Below are 13,260 nucleotides of genomic sequence, written 5' to 3'. Positions count from 1 at the left end.
AGGGAGAAATAAAGCTCGTCTGCATATTTCCTGTTCCGCTAAGGTCACTGGCAGTCAGCAGTGCGTATAATAAACCGCGCACTCATAACTCTGAAAACATCCAGAAGTGGAGATTGTTCAGTTAGTCTTAAACAAGGCATCCACCCACACCAGCAGCCAGAATTCTAATACAACATTTGTAACCTGAACCAAGTCGGTGTCCCTCAGGGCTCTGTTCTAGGGTCTCATTTGCAGTTTTTTGCTGGACTGATATCCGAGCAGAAAGATCAGACAGGCAGCATCTCCTCCTCCTCCTCCTCTTCTTTAACGCCTCTCTGTGTATCTTTAGGTGGCACGGAGTCGGGCGTGATGGTGGCCGACGTGTGGTGCTACATGTCCCTCCTCGACAACTGGAACCTGGTGTCAAGGATGACGGTGCCTCGCTGCAGACACAACAGCCTCGTGTACGACGGCAAGCTGTACACCATCGGAGGCCTGGGCGTGTCGGGGAACCTGGACCACGTGGAGAGGTAAGAGGACCGAACCGCCGCCGCCGCCGCCTCCTCCAAGGCTCCGAGCCGCATGGAGCAGCGCAGCACTAATTTGACAGGCGCCGCTGTTTTCTGCGAGTATGTGGAGGGTTCTGCAAAATGTAGGCGTATGCTGAGCAATCCAGTTTGAGCAAATAAATATTCAGTCTGAGCAGCATAATGTGGCAGATGGTGTACGGGTGCAGTAGCGTGGTGCAGCATATTGCAGAAGTGGTTAGGCAGGTTTGTTAGCGTTTCCTGCGACAGCCAAAGGTGCAGAGGAAACCAATCTCAGCCAGGAACGTGCAAAGCGGTCGCAGCTGCGCCCGGGTGATGGATCGCCCGGTCTTCCGACTTTGTTTAGGCCGCGTCGCGACAACGGGAATTTGTTTTTTTAGAGTGACAGTCGCTGTTTACACGCAGTCAAAGAGCTGCGAGCGCTCCGATCGCGTCACATCGGGCAGGAATGTGAGGAATTGTAGAATACAGGCGATTATCCATGACGTAATCGCAGTAATCACCTATTGATTCCAACGTTAGCATGCCTGAATGAATCCCTCAGTCTGTTCCTCAATAAGCTTTATCTAATTGATCCTCTTTTCAGTCCAACTCTGGTGTTGGATTGAAAAGACGTTTGGAAAGAATCGATTTATTTGCTTTTTTTCGCCATATGAGTGGAAGTTTTGGCTCCGTGTCTGATCGTATCCGTTCGCGTTCGCCGTGGCCTCCGTTCTTCCCGTTTTAGGAGAGGAGGTCACGCTCTCGCCCACGTCGTGTTGCTTTCTGTTCTGGCTTGTTCTTTAGCGGGATTACTTCCAAAAATGTCTGATCCCATTTTGAGGAAACTTGGTGGAAGCGTTGGCTGGCGGCCCAGAGAGGAAGCCATCACATTTACCGCTGATCTCCATCCAGGAATGCTTTTAAATGACTTCTTAACCACTCCAAGTCCAGAGGGAAGCTGTCTGCATTTTTCTTCTTCTTCTTCTGCTGAGCTCATTCTGGCAGTCAGCATCGCTTTTAATAATAACGTTGTTTTTTTTGAGGGATGAATCGGTAACATTCACAGTGAGGATTGTTCAGAACGTTTTCATTCAGCAGCAAAAACTGAAGACGGGAAACTAGATGAAGACGCAGCAGATCTGATCAAAAACCTGGACCCGGATCCTTCCAATCTTTGGACCCAATTCAGTCCAAATTCTGATAACGCTACCGTTATTAGGCCAGAAAACAGTTGGTACACCTGTAATCGTCATGGAGATAAGGATTCTGGCGTGCGGTTCAGCCTGTGTGTGTGTTCAGCGTTCGGCGTCTGGACTCCCGGCTCCTCCCCTCTCACCCGGGTTCACTCCCAGCTTCCTTCCCGCCACACGGCGCGGCGAGATCGACGGAAAGCAATCAAACGTACATTAGCGAGTCTATTTGAGCGGGCCGGCGTCGCTCGTTAGCTCGCAGCTCAATTGATCTCCGAAGCTGCATGCACATGCACAACCGTCCTCCAAATGAAACAGGCTAATTTGATATTTCCTCATAACGCCGCCGTACAGCGCCGTACAGCGCCGTTATGACGGGCGGCGGGGGGGAGGGTGTGTGTGTGTGTGTGTGTGTGTGTGTGGAATATTCGCCCCGTAATGGAAACGCATTTGATTCCTCTCGTCTCTGAGCTGCTTAATTTGAGAGCAGCCGGTGCATCATGGGTATTCCGGGGGCTCCGAAGAAATCAGCGTTTCTCTCGCCGCGCCTTCGTGCTCTACACCCACCCACACACACACACACCGATACACACACAACCTCTTATGAGTTTGTGTGTGTGTGTGTGTGTGTTTGTGTGTGTGTGTGCGTGTGTGCGCGTGTGTGTGTGCGCGTGTGTGTGTACGCGTGTGTATGTGTTTTACCAGTATCACTCGTCTTCTCTGAGGCCATCTGCAACTGGACTCGAATTATCTGCGCGGTAAAACTTTAACCTACTTTGCTGCTCTCTAAGAACTGCCAGAGGCCTCTGCTGCTCGCTCTCTCTCTCTCTCTCTCTCTCTCTCTCTCTCTCTCTCCCCCCCCCCCCCCTCTCTAGCTCTCCCTCTCAGGCTGCGCTGGTCTGGGAGAAACAAACCTCATTAAGCAGAGCTCTCCGCTCGGTCGGGGCGATCCAGGGGTCACAGTTCTGTTCTCCGGCCTCATCCTGTATAAAATCGAGCACCTCCTTGTTTCTAAGCAACACAAGGCTAGCTCTTATTTAGTTTTTCCCTTTAAAAATGTTTTTTTTAGGCAGAGAGCTGAGATCTAGTCGGGGGGTCTGAAGTGTGAATGAAACCTTCAACACGCTTTTGTGCTTTTGTTATGAAATGTCTGACACAACAGGTGAGATGTGTAATGTGCGTGTGTGTGTGTTTGTGTGATTTCTCCTCTCCCACCTGCGGCTGGGCTCACACACACACCTGGGCCGTCTGTCTGGCCTCTGCCCAGTCTCTCCTCCTTTCTGCTTACATGTTGAGCTTTTTGTCGGGGGGAGTTTTTCCTCCTCGAGCTTCAGATGGGGAAGCGTTTGTTGTTGTTGTTGTTGTTGTTGTTGTTGTTGTTGTGTGGGCGGCAGAGGCCCTGTAAGACTCCACGGGCTCTCTATACAAATACACATGACCTGACTTTAATTTACTGCTTTATCACTCAGCACAGAGAGTGAGAGTGAGAGTGAGAGTGAGAGAGAGTGAGAGTGAGAGTGAGAGTGAGAGTGATAGTGACAGTGACAGTGAGAGTGATAGAGAGAGAGAGAGAGAGAGAGGGACAGGAAGAGGGACAGGGAGAGAGAGAGGGGGGAGACAGAGAGAGAGAGATGGGGAGAAAGAGAGAGAGAGAGAGAGTAAAGTTGTTGGTGTGGCTCTTAAACTTGACCTCTGAGATGCATGAAGAGCAAGTCAGCGTCCTTCAGGCTTCTGGCTTCTGGCTTCAGGTTTGCGTCGTCCCACGCAGCCAAACCCCGAGTCCAGCTTGACTCTGATTGAGCGGGGATAAGCCGAAAGGGCCGGATCACGCAACGTTCAGGAGCTCGGCGCCTCTCACGCCTCTGGAGGCAAAGTTCATCTGTATTCTTGAAGGCGTCTGTGAGGCAAACAAATGGAGCTGCTGATGCATTATTTATGATGAAAGCTTTACAGTACAACAGTAATATGCAAATACGCTTGTTTATCTTATCTCACATTTTTGACCTTGAAATTTTCTCTTTTTTTTGCCGGTAGAATGCAGGTTTCCATATATAACCCGGCATAAATCTCCTGGCCGGGACAAACACACGTCAAAGTGCTTGTGTAAGATGTTTCCGGGCTATTTGTAGAGACGTTTGTTCACATCTGCTTTGATTAATGAGCCCCATTAACTGCCAGTCCTTTATTCTGTAGCTATCTAACAGATTTGGCAAGTGTGGCAACTTTTAGTGAGGCGCAGCTGGAGCGCCGCCGATGCCGCCGCCACAGCAGCCAGCGCTCTAAAGATAGCGGCGCAGGCAGGCTGGTCGGGCGCCGGGACTGGAAGCCCTGGCCGGCTGAGATAAGGGGGCGTCGCTCGGGCCTCGCTCTCCTCTGCACGCCGCTCAGGTCTGAGGTGCGGTGGTAATATGCAGAGTTAATAACATTCCAGAGTCATTAGTATGTGTGGGTGTGTGTGCGTGTGTGTGTGTGTGTGTGTGTGTGTGTGTGTGTGTGTGTTTGAATAGCTGCCTTGTTTGATATGCAGATGGCTGTGGGGATGGTATCTGCTGGAACGGCAGGAAGTGATGTGACAGCCGGGCTGATCTGCTCTGCTGGTGGAGTGACTGACGATGTTTACACACACAGCCAAGCTTTTTAATTTTGAGAGTGTGTGTGTGTGAGTGAATGACTTTCTTTCCATGCTGGACATTTGCATAGTGTTATTGTTTTCGTATATGCAAATATGAAACCATACATACATACGTGTGCGTGTTTGTGTGTGTGTATGTGTGTGTATGTAAGCAGGCGCGCACATGTGTGTATGAGTGTGTAAGTTCTCTCACCTTCCAGCTCTCACACTCAGCACACTGACTCCAATTGGCTCTGTCTCTCTCTCTCTCTCTCTCTCTCTCTCTCTCTCTCTCTCTCTCTCTCTCTCTCCCTCTCTCTTTCACACTCACCGTGACATTCAGCCACATTCTCACTGATGATGTCTTCAATCAGCGGCGGCGCCCAAGCCCCGGCCTTTCTCTCTGCACAGCAGGGGGCCCCGGTCGGCTCTCTGAGGTTCCAGCGGTCTTGTTCCGGTCTCTACTGATGACTGACACATTTTAGGGAGTTTGGGCGAGGCTTTTAAGTTTGCAATCAGGTTCCCCGGGCCTACGCGGTGCTCGCCAAACCAATATGATTGCAGATATTGAATAATTCATGGCTGTCTAATGATGTGTCAATCACAGGTGGCTTTGTTTTATTTATTGAGCTTCCTGCGCGAGTTTGTGCGTCCTTCAAGGTCTAATGCAGGTTAATATTGCATGAAGACTGTTAGCAACATGACACTGAGTGCAGCAGCTCGCTCCTCTCATCAGGGGTGTTGTTGCTGTTTGGTGAGCAGCAGTAAACATCTGCACAGGAAGTACAGGCGACGCACGCACGCCGGTGTTTTCCGCCACTTTTATTACCAAGTGACACCATTAAATCATAGCTGCTGTGAAAGCGTCGCCGCTCTTCTCCCGCCGCATACGGGCAACGGAGCAGATTGTCAGGAGTTGTTGTTTGTCCTCTGTGAAGGACGCAGAGATCCTCCAGAATCGCCCTCGCTGTTCTCTGACCCCCCTCCCCCCCCCCTTGCTGCCCTTATCTCACTGCAGACACTTCTCCTCACCCGTCAACAACAACCTGAAGTGACACTCCACTGATTTTACAGAATGTAATCTTCCTCTGGGGAAGGATGTCGCCGCTCGGTCACTAACTTGGAGAGTTTGTGGGGATATAGTCAGTATGTGGCGTTCACTTACCACGTCTGTAGTCTGTAGAATGGAGCAGCGGAGGACACAGAGGTCCCTTTAGCTGTTATTGTGGTTCTGCATAACTTCTAGCAGAACAGGGCCCATTAAAAGGCCCGTAGACCTGCTGGGACCCAACAGGACCAAGACGATGCAAAACCTCTCTAACATTATGAGGAAAGACTTGATTCTTATTTAAAGTACAAAGTAAGTTTATGAGCGTACAAGCTTCCATGCGTGTGTGAGCTTTAGACTGTACCGGGCGACAAAATAAACTGCTAACTCTTTTCCTGTCGCTCTCTTTTCCCGAGCCACTCTCTTGTCCCGAGCCGCTCTCTTCTCCCGAGCCGCTCTCTTCCACTAAGTGCTTTCATATCGGCTTAGGCACACACAGGAGCTGAACTGCGAGGCCTTGACGACCTTGCGAGGAACACAGAACGGCTCCCGGGAAATTTCATCAACTCATCCATGACCAGGAACATACACAGAGATGAAGATTCCAGTGGGAGGTTCCGTCGTGCCTCATGCTGCACACAGCAGAAGTCTTCCGCGGGCTGCTCTTGAACTGACGGCTCCTTAAGCACTTCACGTCTGGGGGGGGGAGTGCATGCTGCGCTGCCAGTCACCCACAGAAAGGTCTCCTTCTGTGCGACACCAGGGGTTGGAGAGATTCCCGCGTCGCTCCGGCTGCTCCGGCTCTCCTTTCAAGTCGGCGGTTGTGGCGAGGCTGCTTTGGCCTCCTGGCTGCCTGTGTGAGCGCCGGCTGACAGGGATCTGCTCCTTTGTTCACGGGCACAAGGAAAGCTGTCAAACTGCCACAGTGGAGCTCGGCGTGGTGCGTTCAGGCTCCCACAGTGACGTGCAGATCAGAGCCGGATCCTAAAGGCACCAGTGAACCTTCAAACAGAGAGTCCAGGGTCCAGATAGAGCTTCTATTGGGCCTGAAGTGTTGAACCAACTATAAACCCAATTTATCTTTATTATTATCGAGTGGTTGGTGCTGTCGCCAGAAGGAGCCGTGTTCGAATCCATCTGGGGCCTGTGTGTGGAACTCTCACCTTCACCCGTCATCTCACAGACCAAACACCTCCTCTGTATTGCCGTCAGGTGTAATGAGCTTAATGAGTTTGCTCGGCCTGGTGAGCGAGGGAGCACCAGGCCCCTCACCCAGGGGGGCCCAGGGGGGTCCGGTCTCCGTTACCCTTCACGAGTGTCTGCTGCTTCACTCTGTGGCCAATGTGAGAGATGATTCTACACCAGGAGAGAATCGTGTGTTGGTTCTTCAGACCCGTGTATCAGGCACAAGGGCGCCTGCAGGTCTTGATGGACCTTATCGTCTCTCCACCCAGCGGCGCTCGCCCCCTCTCTCTCTCTCTCTCTCTCTCCTCTCTCCCTCTGCTGGAAAAAGATCAGCTGCTTGATGATGCTAATAACAACGGAGCCTCCTACTGCTTCGTGACCGCGGGTGTTCAGGAACCTGCGAGCGAGGAAGCGGAGGAAGTGGAAGTAGCCCAGAGGAGCATACCAGCACGGAATCTAGAGAAGAAGAAGAAGAAGAACCCTCCCCCCGCACCTTCACTCCTCTCTCCCAGACCCTCTAACCTCTGCACGGCAGCGACCCCGTGACCCGCTGAGCCGCTGAGCATGTGCTGTGAGCCTGTGTGTGGGTGTTGGCGTGTAGATGTTCTGTGTTTCCATGTACAGGGTCAGACGGAGCCTGGAGCTTTGAGGGAGGTGGGGGCAGAATAGTAATGGACAGTAATAGACTGTAGTCGAGGGGGGGGTGGGGGGACTCAGGCAGTGAGAACCCCCCCCCCCCCACCCCCCACCCCCCCGCTGTGTTGGTTGCCCCCTACCAAGTTAATCCTCGGGATTAAGCAACTTCACAACTCGGACCCCTGCTGTGCTGTCAAGGCTGTGGTTTACCCCCCAACCCCCCAACACTGCACCACTCCCCCTTTCTCTCACACACACACACTCTGTCTTTCTCTCCTTCCAATCTTTTTTTTGCCACAAACAAGACTCAACGCAATCAATCGCAATTTTATTTGTATTATTAGTTTACACCTTAATGCTTTTACCTTTGATCACAGTAGAGACGAACACGTGTGTGTTTTGATTGGATGAAGATGCTCAGATGATTCAATGGGCCGCTATTTCACTTGTTTTCTTCTTCACTTTATTTAACTGTACGTCTTGGCCGTGTGAGGAATCAGGACGGATGTTTCGGGAATCGACTGGGCAGAAGCTTACAAGGTCGATCGGTCAGAATCGACTTTCCCACGCGACCTCACAATCCTCCTCTATTCTGTCTTTGCCTTTCGCTGAATTTCTATCAATTTCCTTTCTGAAATGTGTCATTTTCTCCTCCAGATCTCCTTTGTCTCCTCACAGAACAGATAGGGAGGCAGTAGCTCAGTGGGTAGAGCTTCCGCTTGGGAACCGGAAGGTTCGAGCCCCTGCCGAGGTGCCCCTGAGCAAGGCACCGAACCCTCAATTGCTCCCCCCTCTGCGAAGGGTGGAAATGTAATGTAAGTCGCTTTGGATAAAAGCGTCTGCCAAAATGATCGTTATGTTATAAACTGAACAAAGGAAAAACCAATCTCCATTTCCTCCGCACTTCAAATCTTCACCGTAGTTGAAGCACGAGGGGGATAGCAGCCAGGAATAATGTAGCTCCTCCTCCTCCAGGTAGCTCCACCTCTTTTGTTCAGATGTGTGAGGGTTCAGTCCACCTGCAATCCTCCTCTGTCCTCATTTCCACTAGACTCACTGTCACAGAGCGGCGGCAGCGGTCGGTGGACTGTGTTACAGCGTGGCGGTAATCAGCACTACCAGCTGTAAGTGCTTCCACCTCGCTGATAAATCCGGCACTTGAACTTTGGTCAATCAGACTTCTCCTCCTTCCTCCCTTTGTGCCTCGTTCACCCTCCGTTTCAGCGCCTCACTGCCTTGTCGTCTTTGTCCTGTCAGTAAAGTTATTTTGAATCTGAAGCTGTGATTCAGTCTCTCTCTCCTTCCCTCTCTTCGCCTGTCTGCTCGCTGCAGAGGGTTTCTGGGTAATCGGTGGCGGTCAGAGTGTGACAGATGCCGGCCAGACGTTTTGGCAGCCACCACACACACACACACACACACACTGACCTTTTGGAAGCTCACCGCTGGCAAACCGGCGCCACATTTAGCCAGAACTCCATCCAGGCTCCCTGAGAGGCACCGGCACACCCCAGGTCTATTTAAACTTTAATACTGGCATCGCTGTACTTGTTGTTGTAAGAACAGGAACTCTGTGTGTGTGTGTGTTTGTGTGTGTGTGTGCGTGTCCGTGTGTGTGCGTGTGTGTGTGAGTGTGTTAATTCAAGTCTTTGGCTCCACGATCCTGTGTGAAGTCGCTGCGTTTGGTTTCCAGTCATTTTTGTCTCTCAACCAAAACTATTTTATCAATGCCAAACATTTAACCCTTTGTGGTCTGATGTTTTTAAAGTCTAAATCTTCCAGTCTAAAGCATCTTAAGTGACAATTCTACTCCAAGTTTGAAAAAATAAATAAAAAATTCCATATTTTGCTTTGGTTAGCTTTGATTTCATTGCGTTTGGAATCGATGGGACTCGTCGTTCCTTCCTGGACGCTGTGCGGCGGCGACGAGACTCAAGACTTTGGGACGACGCCTTGTGTGGGACCTGGCTCGGCTCTGGCTCAGCCCACCAAAGGCAAACACCTGGTTTCTCTCCCGACAGCTGCTGCCGTTTTGTCGCTTCCTTACCGGGAAACATGCTGCAGTTGTTTCCGCTCGTCAGCTTCTTCTTATTCAGTTTCCTCCGTGTTGCTCTCCCAGGTTTTCCCGGCACTCATTACACAGTGTGTGGCTGCAAAACAGACGCTTTCTCCACAACAACGTGCCTGTCGAGTTTAATAACAAACCCCCTCCATAGGTCCCCCGCCCCTGACACACACACACACACACACACACACACACACACACACACACACACACACACACCCCTACAGGAGGGCTTACATGGGTAATGAAGTGGGGTCTCAGTTTTCAATCTCCCGTCTAGTTTTGAAGAGTGTGGCGCAGTAATTGGTGTGCGACCTACAGCACCAGCGGCACTCGTGTCCCCTGTCCTACGTGACATTCCCATCCAATTAAATCTGCATCTCCGCACACACACACACACACACGTTGGCACGGATACACGCTGACAACCCACACGCTCTTCATCATCGCCGCTCCCATGGTTCTCCTCACGATCGTCTTTCAAGGTGTCTTTTCAAGTTTGGAGTCAAGTGTTGTGCGGCGTGTACGTCTCTATCCGCCGCCGTACGTATGCCGCCGGCCGCGTGACTTCTCACAGGGATTATGGGTAAACCTGTGTGAGGCGGGCAGATGGGTGGCCCTCTGAAGGTGACGCAAAGGTGACAGGTGTGTGTGTCCACGTGTGCTGTCTGGTGTGTGTGTGCGTGTGCACGTATGCGTGGTGTGTACACGTATTAGCCGGGAAATGTGCTATAATCCATCACACTTAATGAACTGTGAGTGTGAGTGTGTGCGTGTTCACCTATAGAGACCACAGCTGAGTGTGTGTGTGTGTTTCTGTTGGCTGACCTTGACGTCGGTGTGTCAGATGAGCACAGTTTGAGGTCGTCCATACGGTGAGAGAGAGAGAGAGAGAGAGAGGGGGAGAGAGAGAGAGAGTCTCCAGATGTCATCACACTCTGTCAGATGTGTGAGTCGCGAGCAAATCGGCAGCAAAATGGCGGTGCCCTTCAGGAGAAGACCAGTTTTGGGAATTCCCACTGGAGGATCGGTGCCAGAGGTTAAGCGGCTCCTGATGGCGTCTGTGTCGGGACGTTACTTCCTGTTCTTATCTGTGAACACGTTGTTTATGAATGGACTTGTCAGGTTAAAGCGTTAAAGCTCAGTTTGCTCCCTTCGCTCTGTAAATAGAAAGTGTGAAGTCGGTTTGGTGTGAGTGTAGCAGGAGGCGCCTGCAGCATGGAGGATCTGAGGGATTCAAACCTTTTCACCTGAGAAGTGCTGATGTTAGTGTGTGAATCTGTGTGAAGGTGTTGATTTAAATGATTCTGTGTCTGGGAGCGTCTGAGGTGTTTCTGTCTGCAGTCTGCAACTGGAGGTTCTGCAGGATCACAGTCGGGTCGAGCCGGTGAACCGGTTCTGCTTAGTTTCCCTGCGTCTCTTGGCAACTGCAAGCATTAAATCAAAGGTGTGTTTTATATTAATTACAGCGGCCGAGCTTCCATTTCTGAGGGTTGAGGCTAGTTAAACCCTTTCAACTCTGTACACGCACACACACACACACACACGTGGAGGAGCGTTTAGAGCAAAGATGGACAGGTGTGTGTAAGAGGATTAACATCCAACAATCAATGAAAACAAAGCCTGTGTGTGTGTGTGTGTGTGTGTGTGTGTGTGTGTGTGTGTGTGTGTGTGTGTGTGTGTGTGTGTGTGTGTGTGTGTCACAGTCATTAGTCATATGTGTGTTTGTATGCGATGGTGGGGTTGGTGTGTGATGTACACTAACGCAACACAACACAACACATACACTCTCTCTCCACCCCCCCTCTCTCTCTCTCTCTCTCTCTCTCTCTCTCTCTCTCCCTCTCTCTCTCTCTCTCTCCCTCTCTCTCTCCCTCTGTCTCTCTCTCTCTCTCCCTCTCTCCCTCTCTCTCTCCCCCTGTAATGGATTTCCTGTCTTCTCCTCCCTCACACCGTTGACGCCCCCCTTTCACCGTTTCCCTCCTGCTCCTCACCTTCGCTCTCGCTCCTCTTCACTCCTGGTGTTCCTGTATTGAAGCCTCGTGACCTCCTGCTGTGACCGATATTTTTAGGGACGCTCGTGTTTGAGTGAACAGCAGGACGCCGTGTTTGAACATCATCATCATCTTGGCCCACTTTCGCACGTTCCTGTCAAACACCAGGAACGTCAGTGTACGCAGACGACACTCACGTTTCTTTGGTTGGTTTATTTGAAGCCTCCTCCAGGCCCAAGCTTGCACACGGGGTGAGGGAGGGGGAGAGAGAGAGAGAGACTTCCAGCTCTCCACCTGAAACAAACGAGCTGAAGGAATCCAGGAGAACTTCTCTTCAATGACTCACTGTTCAAAATTTACAGGCCGCTCCGGACATGACGGTGCCACCATCAGGCCGACCGCCAACACGTCCAACACATCTAAGGTGTGATTGGTTAAAGGCAGGAGGTGTGAGGAATGAGTGCGGTTAGCTCGTTAGTGTTTGCACGACCGTTCAGTGCTCGTAACTGCAGAGAGACGCGAGAAACAAGAAGCTCTCCTGCCTCCTAATGGCTCTGTTAGTCAGAGCGCCAGAGCCTCTGTTATCTCTCTCTCTCTCTTTCTCCACCCCCACCCCCCCCCCTCTCTCTCTCTCGCCCTGCAGCTCTCCACTCTCTCCTCCTGTGTGTACGATGTAGTTTGTATCTCAGGGGAAATGGATGCGTGTCAGTATCTCAAAGACCGGCAGCCCATCTATTATGGTTTATCGCATGTGTGTGTGTGTGGAAGAGAGAGATAGAGAGATAGAGAGAGGGAGGGGAGGGAGGGAGGGAGGGAGGGAGGGAGGGAGGGAGGGAGGCTGGGTTCATCATCATCACACTCCCCTGCAGGTAACAGTATTAGTGAATTGGCTGAGCTGCCTCGGGCTTCTTCTTCATGATTAGATTGTATCGTGTGTGTGTGTGTGTGTGTGTGTGTGTCTGTTGGTGTGTGTTTGAGGGAGATGCACACAAACAGACACATCGTTTGTGTGTGTGTGTGTGCTGTATGTAGGTCATGACAGAGAGATGAGGGCATGAACTGACCCTCACCTGCTCAGTGTGACAGAAGCCTCAACATGTGACATCATCATGTGACATCATCATGATTCCATTTGATTCCAGTCTGGGCTTTCTGCTGATAAATAGAACCATTCTGAACTCTTTCTCTGGGAACGTTCCAGATTGATCACCGCAGCTATTCTGGGGGAAAAAACAATGTATTATATGCGATACTGACTGTGAGAATGAGCTCAGTAAAACAGGACTCCCATGATGGTATACAGATTCAGGCCTTGGTGGAGGCGGGGGCTCTGTGTGTGTTTGTGGCGTGCGTGTTGTATGTGGCGTGTGTGTTGTGTATTTGGTATGTGCGTTGTGTATTTGGTATGTGTGTTGTGTATTTGCCGTGTGTGTTGTGTATTTTCCGTGTGTGTTGTGTATTTGCCGTGTGTGTTGATGATGGCGGTGTGTGCACAGCTGCTGTTGATGTGCATCCTCATTGTCTGGCTGTCATATTGCGGCTGCCTGTCACTTCCTGTGCACAGTGCCGAGCAGGCAGGTGGGCGTGGAGGCGGCAAATCCATCTGCCGTCAACGCAAACAAACATGGCAGGTGTGACCGCCAATTGCCATGGCGACCGTCCAATTCCGCCCGAGCGGTTTGTTATCAAACGTCACGGTCCCTCATTCTGGCGGGTCAGCGCGCAAACGAGCAGCGAGCGGGGGAGAGCGGGGTTTCCTGGTAATCCGGTCGCATCTCCACCTCGCCGTCGCCCAGTTTCGTTGGCGTTTCCTTGGCGTCTGGATGTGGCGGGTGGATTTGCACCTTTACATTCATTCTCTTAAACCCAGATTACTCAAACGTCTGATGCAAGTCTGGCCTCTTTCTTTCGCTTTCAATCCATCGCGGCGCCCTCTCGCTCTTCTTCTCCTCGTCGTGCGTTTACTCAGGAGCTGCAGCAGATTACACGGCTTCGCCCGACGATTATTCTTTGTGTAAACACTTG

General features: G+C 51.3%; 1 protein-coding gene across 1 annotated transcript in view; it reads left to right on the top strand.

Moving 5' to 3' along the window:
• Positions 1–13,260, top strand: part of klhl29 (kelch like family member 29) — a 194,019-nt gene that overhangs the window by 168,985 nt on the left and 11,774 nt on the right. The window contains exon 12 of the mRNA XM_076160178.1: positions 329–509. Coding sequence (XP_076016293.1) covers positions 329–509 — 181 coding nt within the window. The remainder of the gene's footprint in view (positions 1–328; positions 510–13,260) is intronic.

This window comes from Genypterus blacodes, unplaced genomic scaffold, assembly GCF_046128005.1.
Source record: "Genypterus blacodes isolate CSIRO-AG114 ecotype Tasmania unplaced genomic scaffold, CSIRO-AGI_Gbla_v1 ptg000104l_1, whole genome shotgun sequence".
Lineage (NCBI taxonomy): Eukaryota > Metazoa > Chordata > Actinopteri > Ophidiiformes > Ophidiidae > Genypterus > Genypterus blacodes.
The sequence above is the reverse complement of the archived record's forward strand: the minus strand, read 5'-3'. Positions and strand labels throughout refer to the sequence as shown.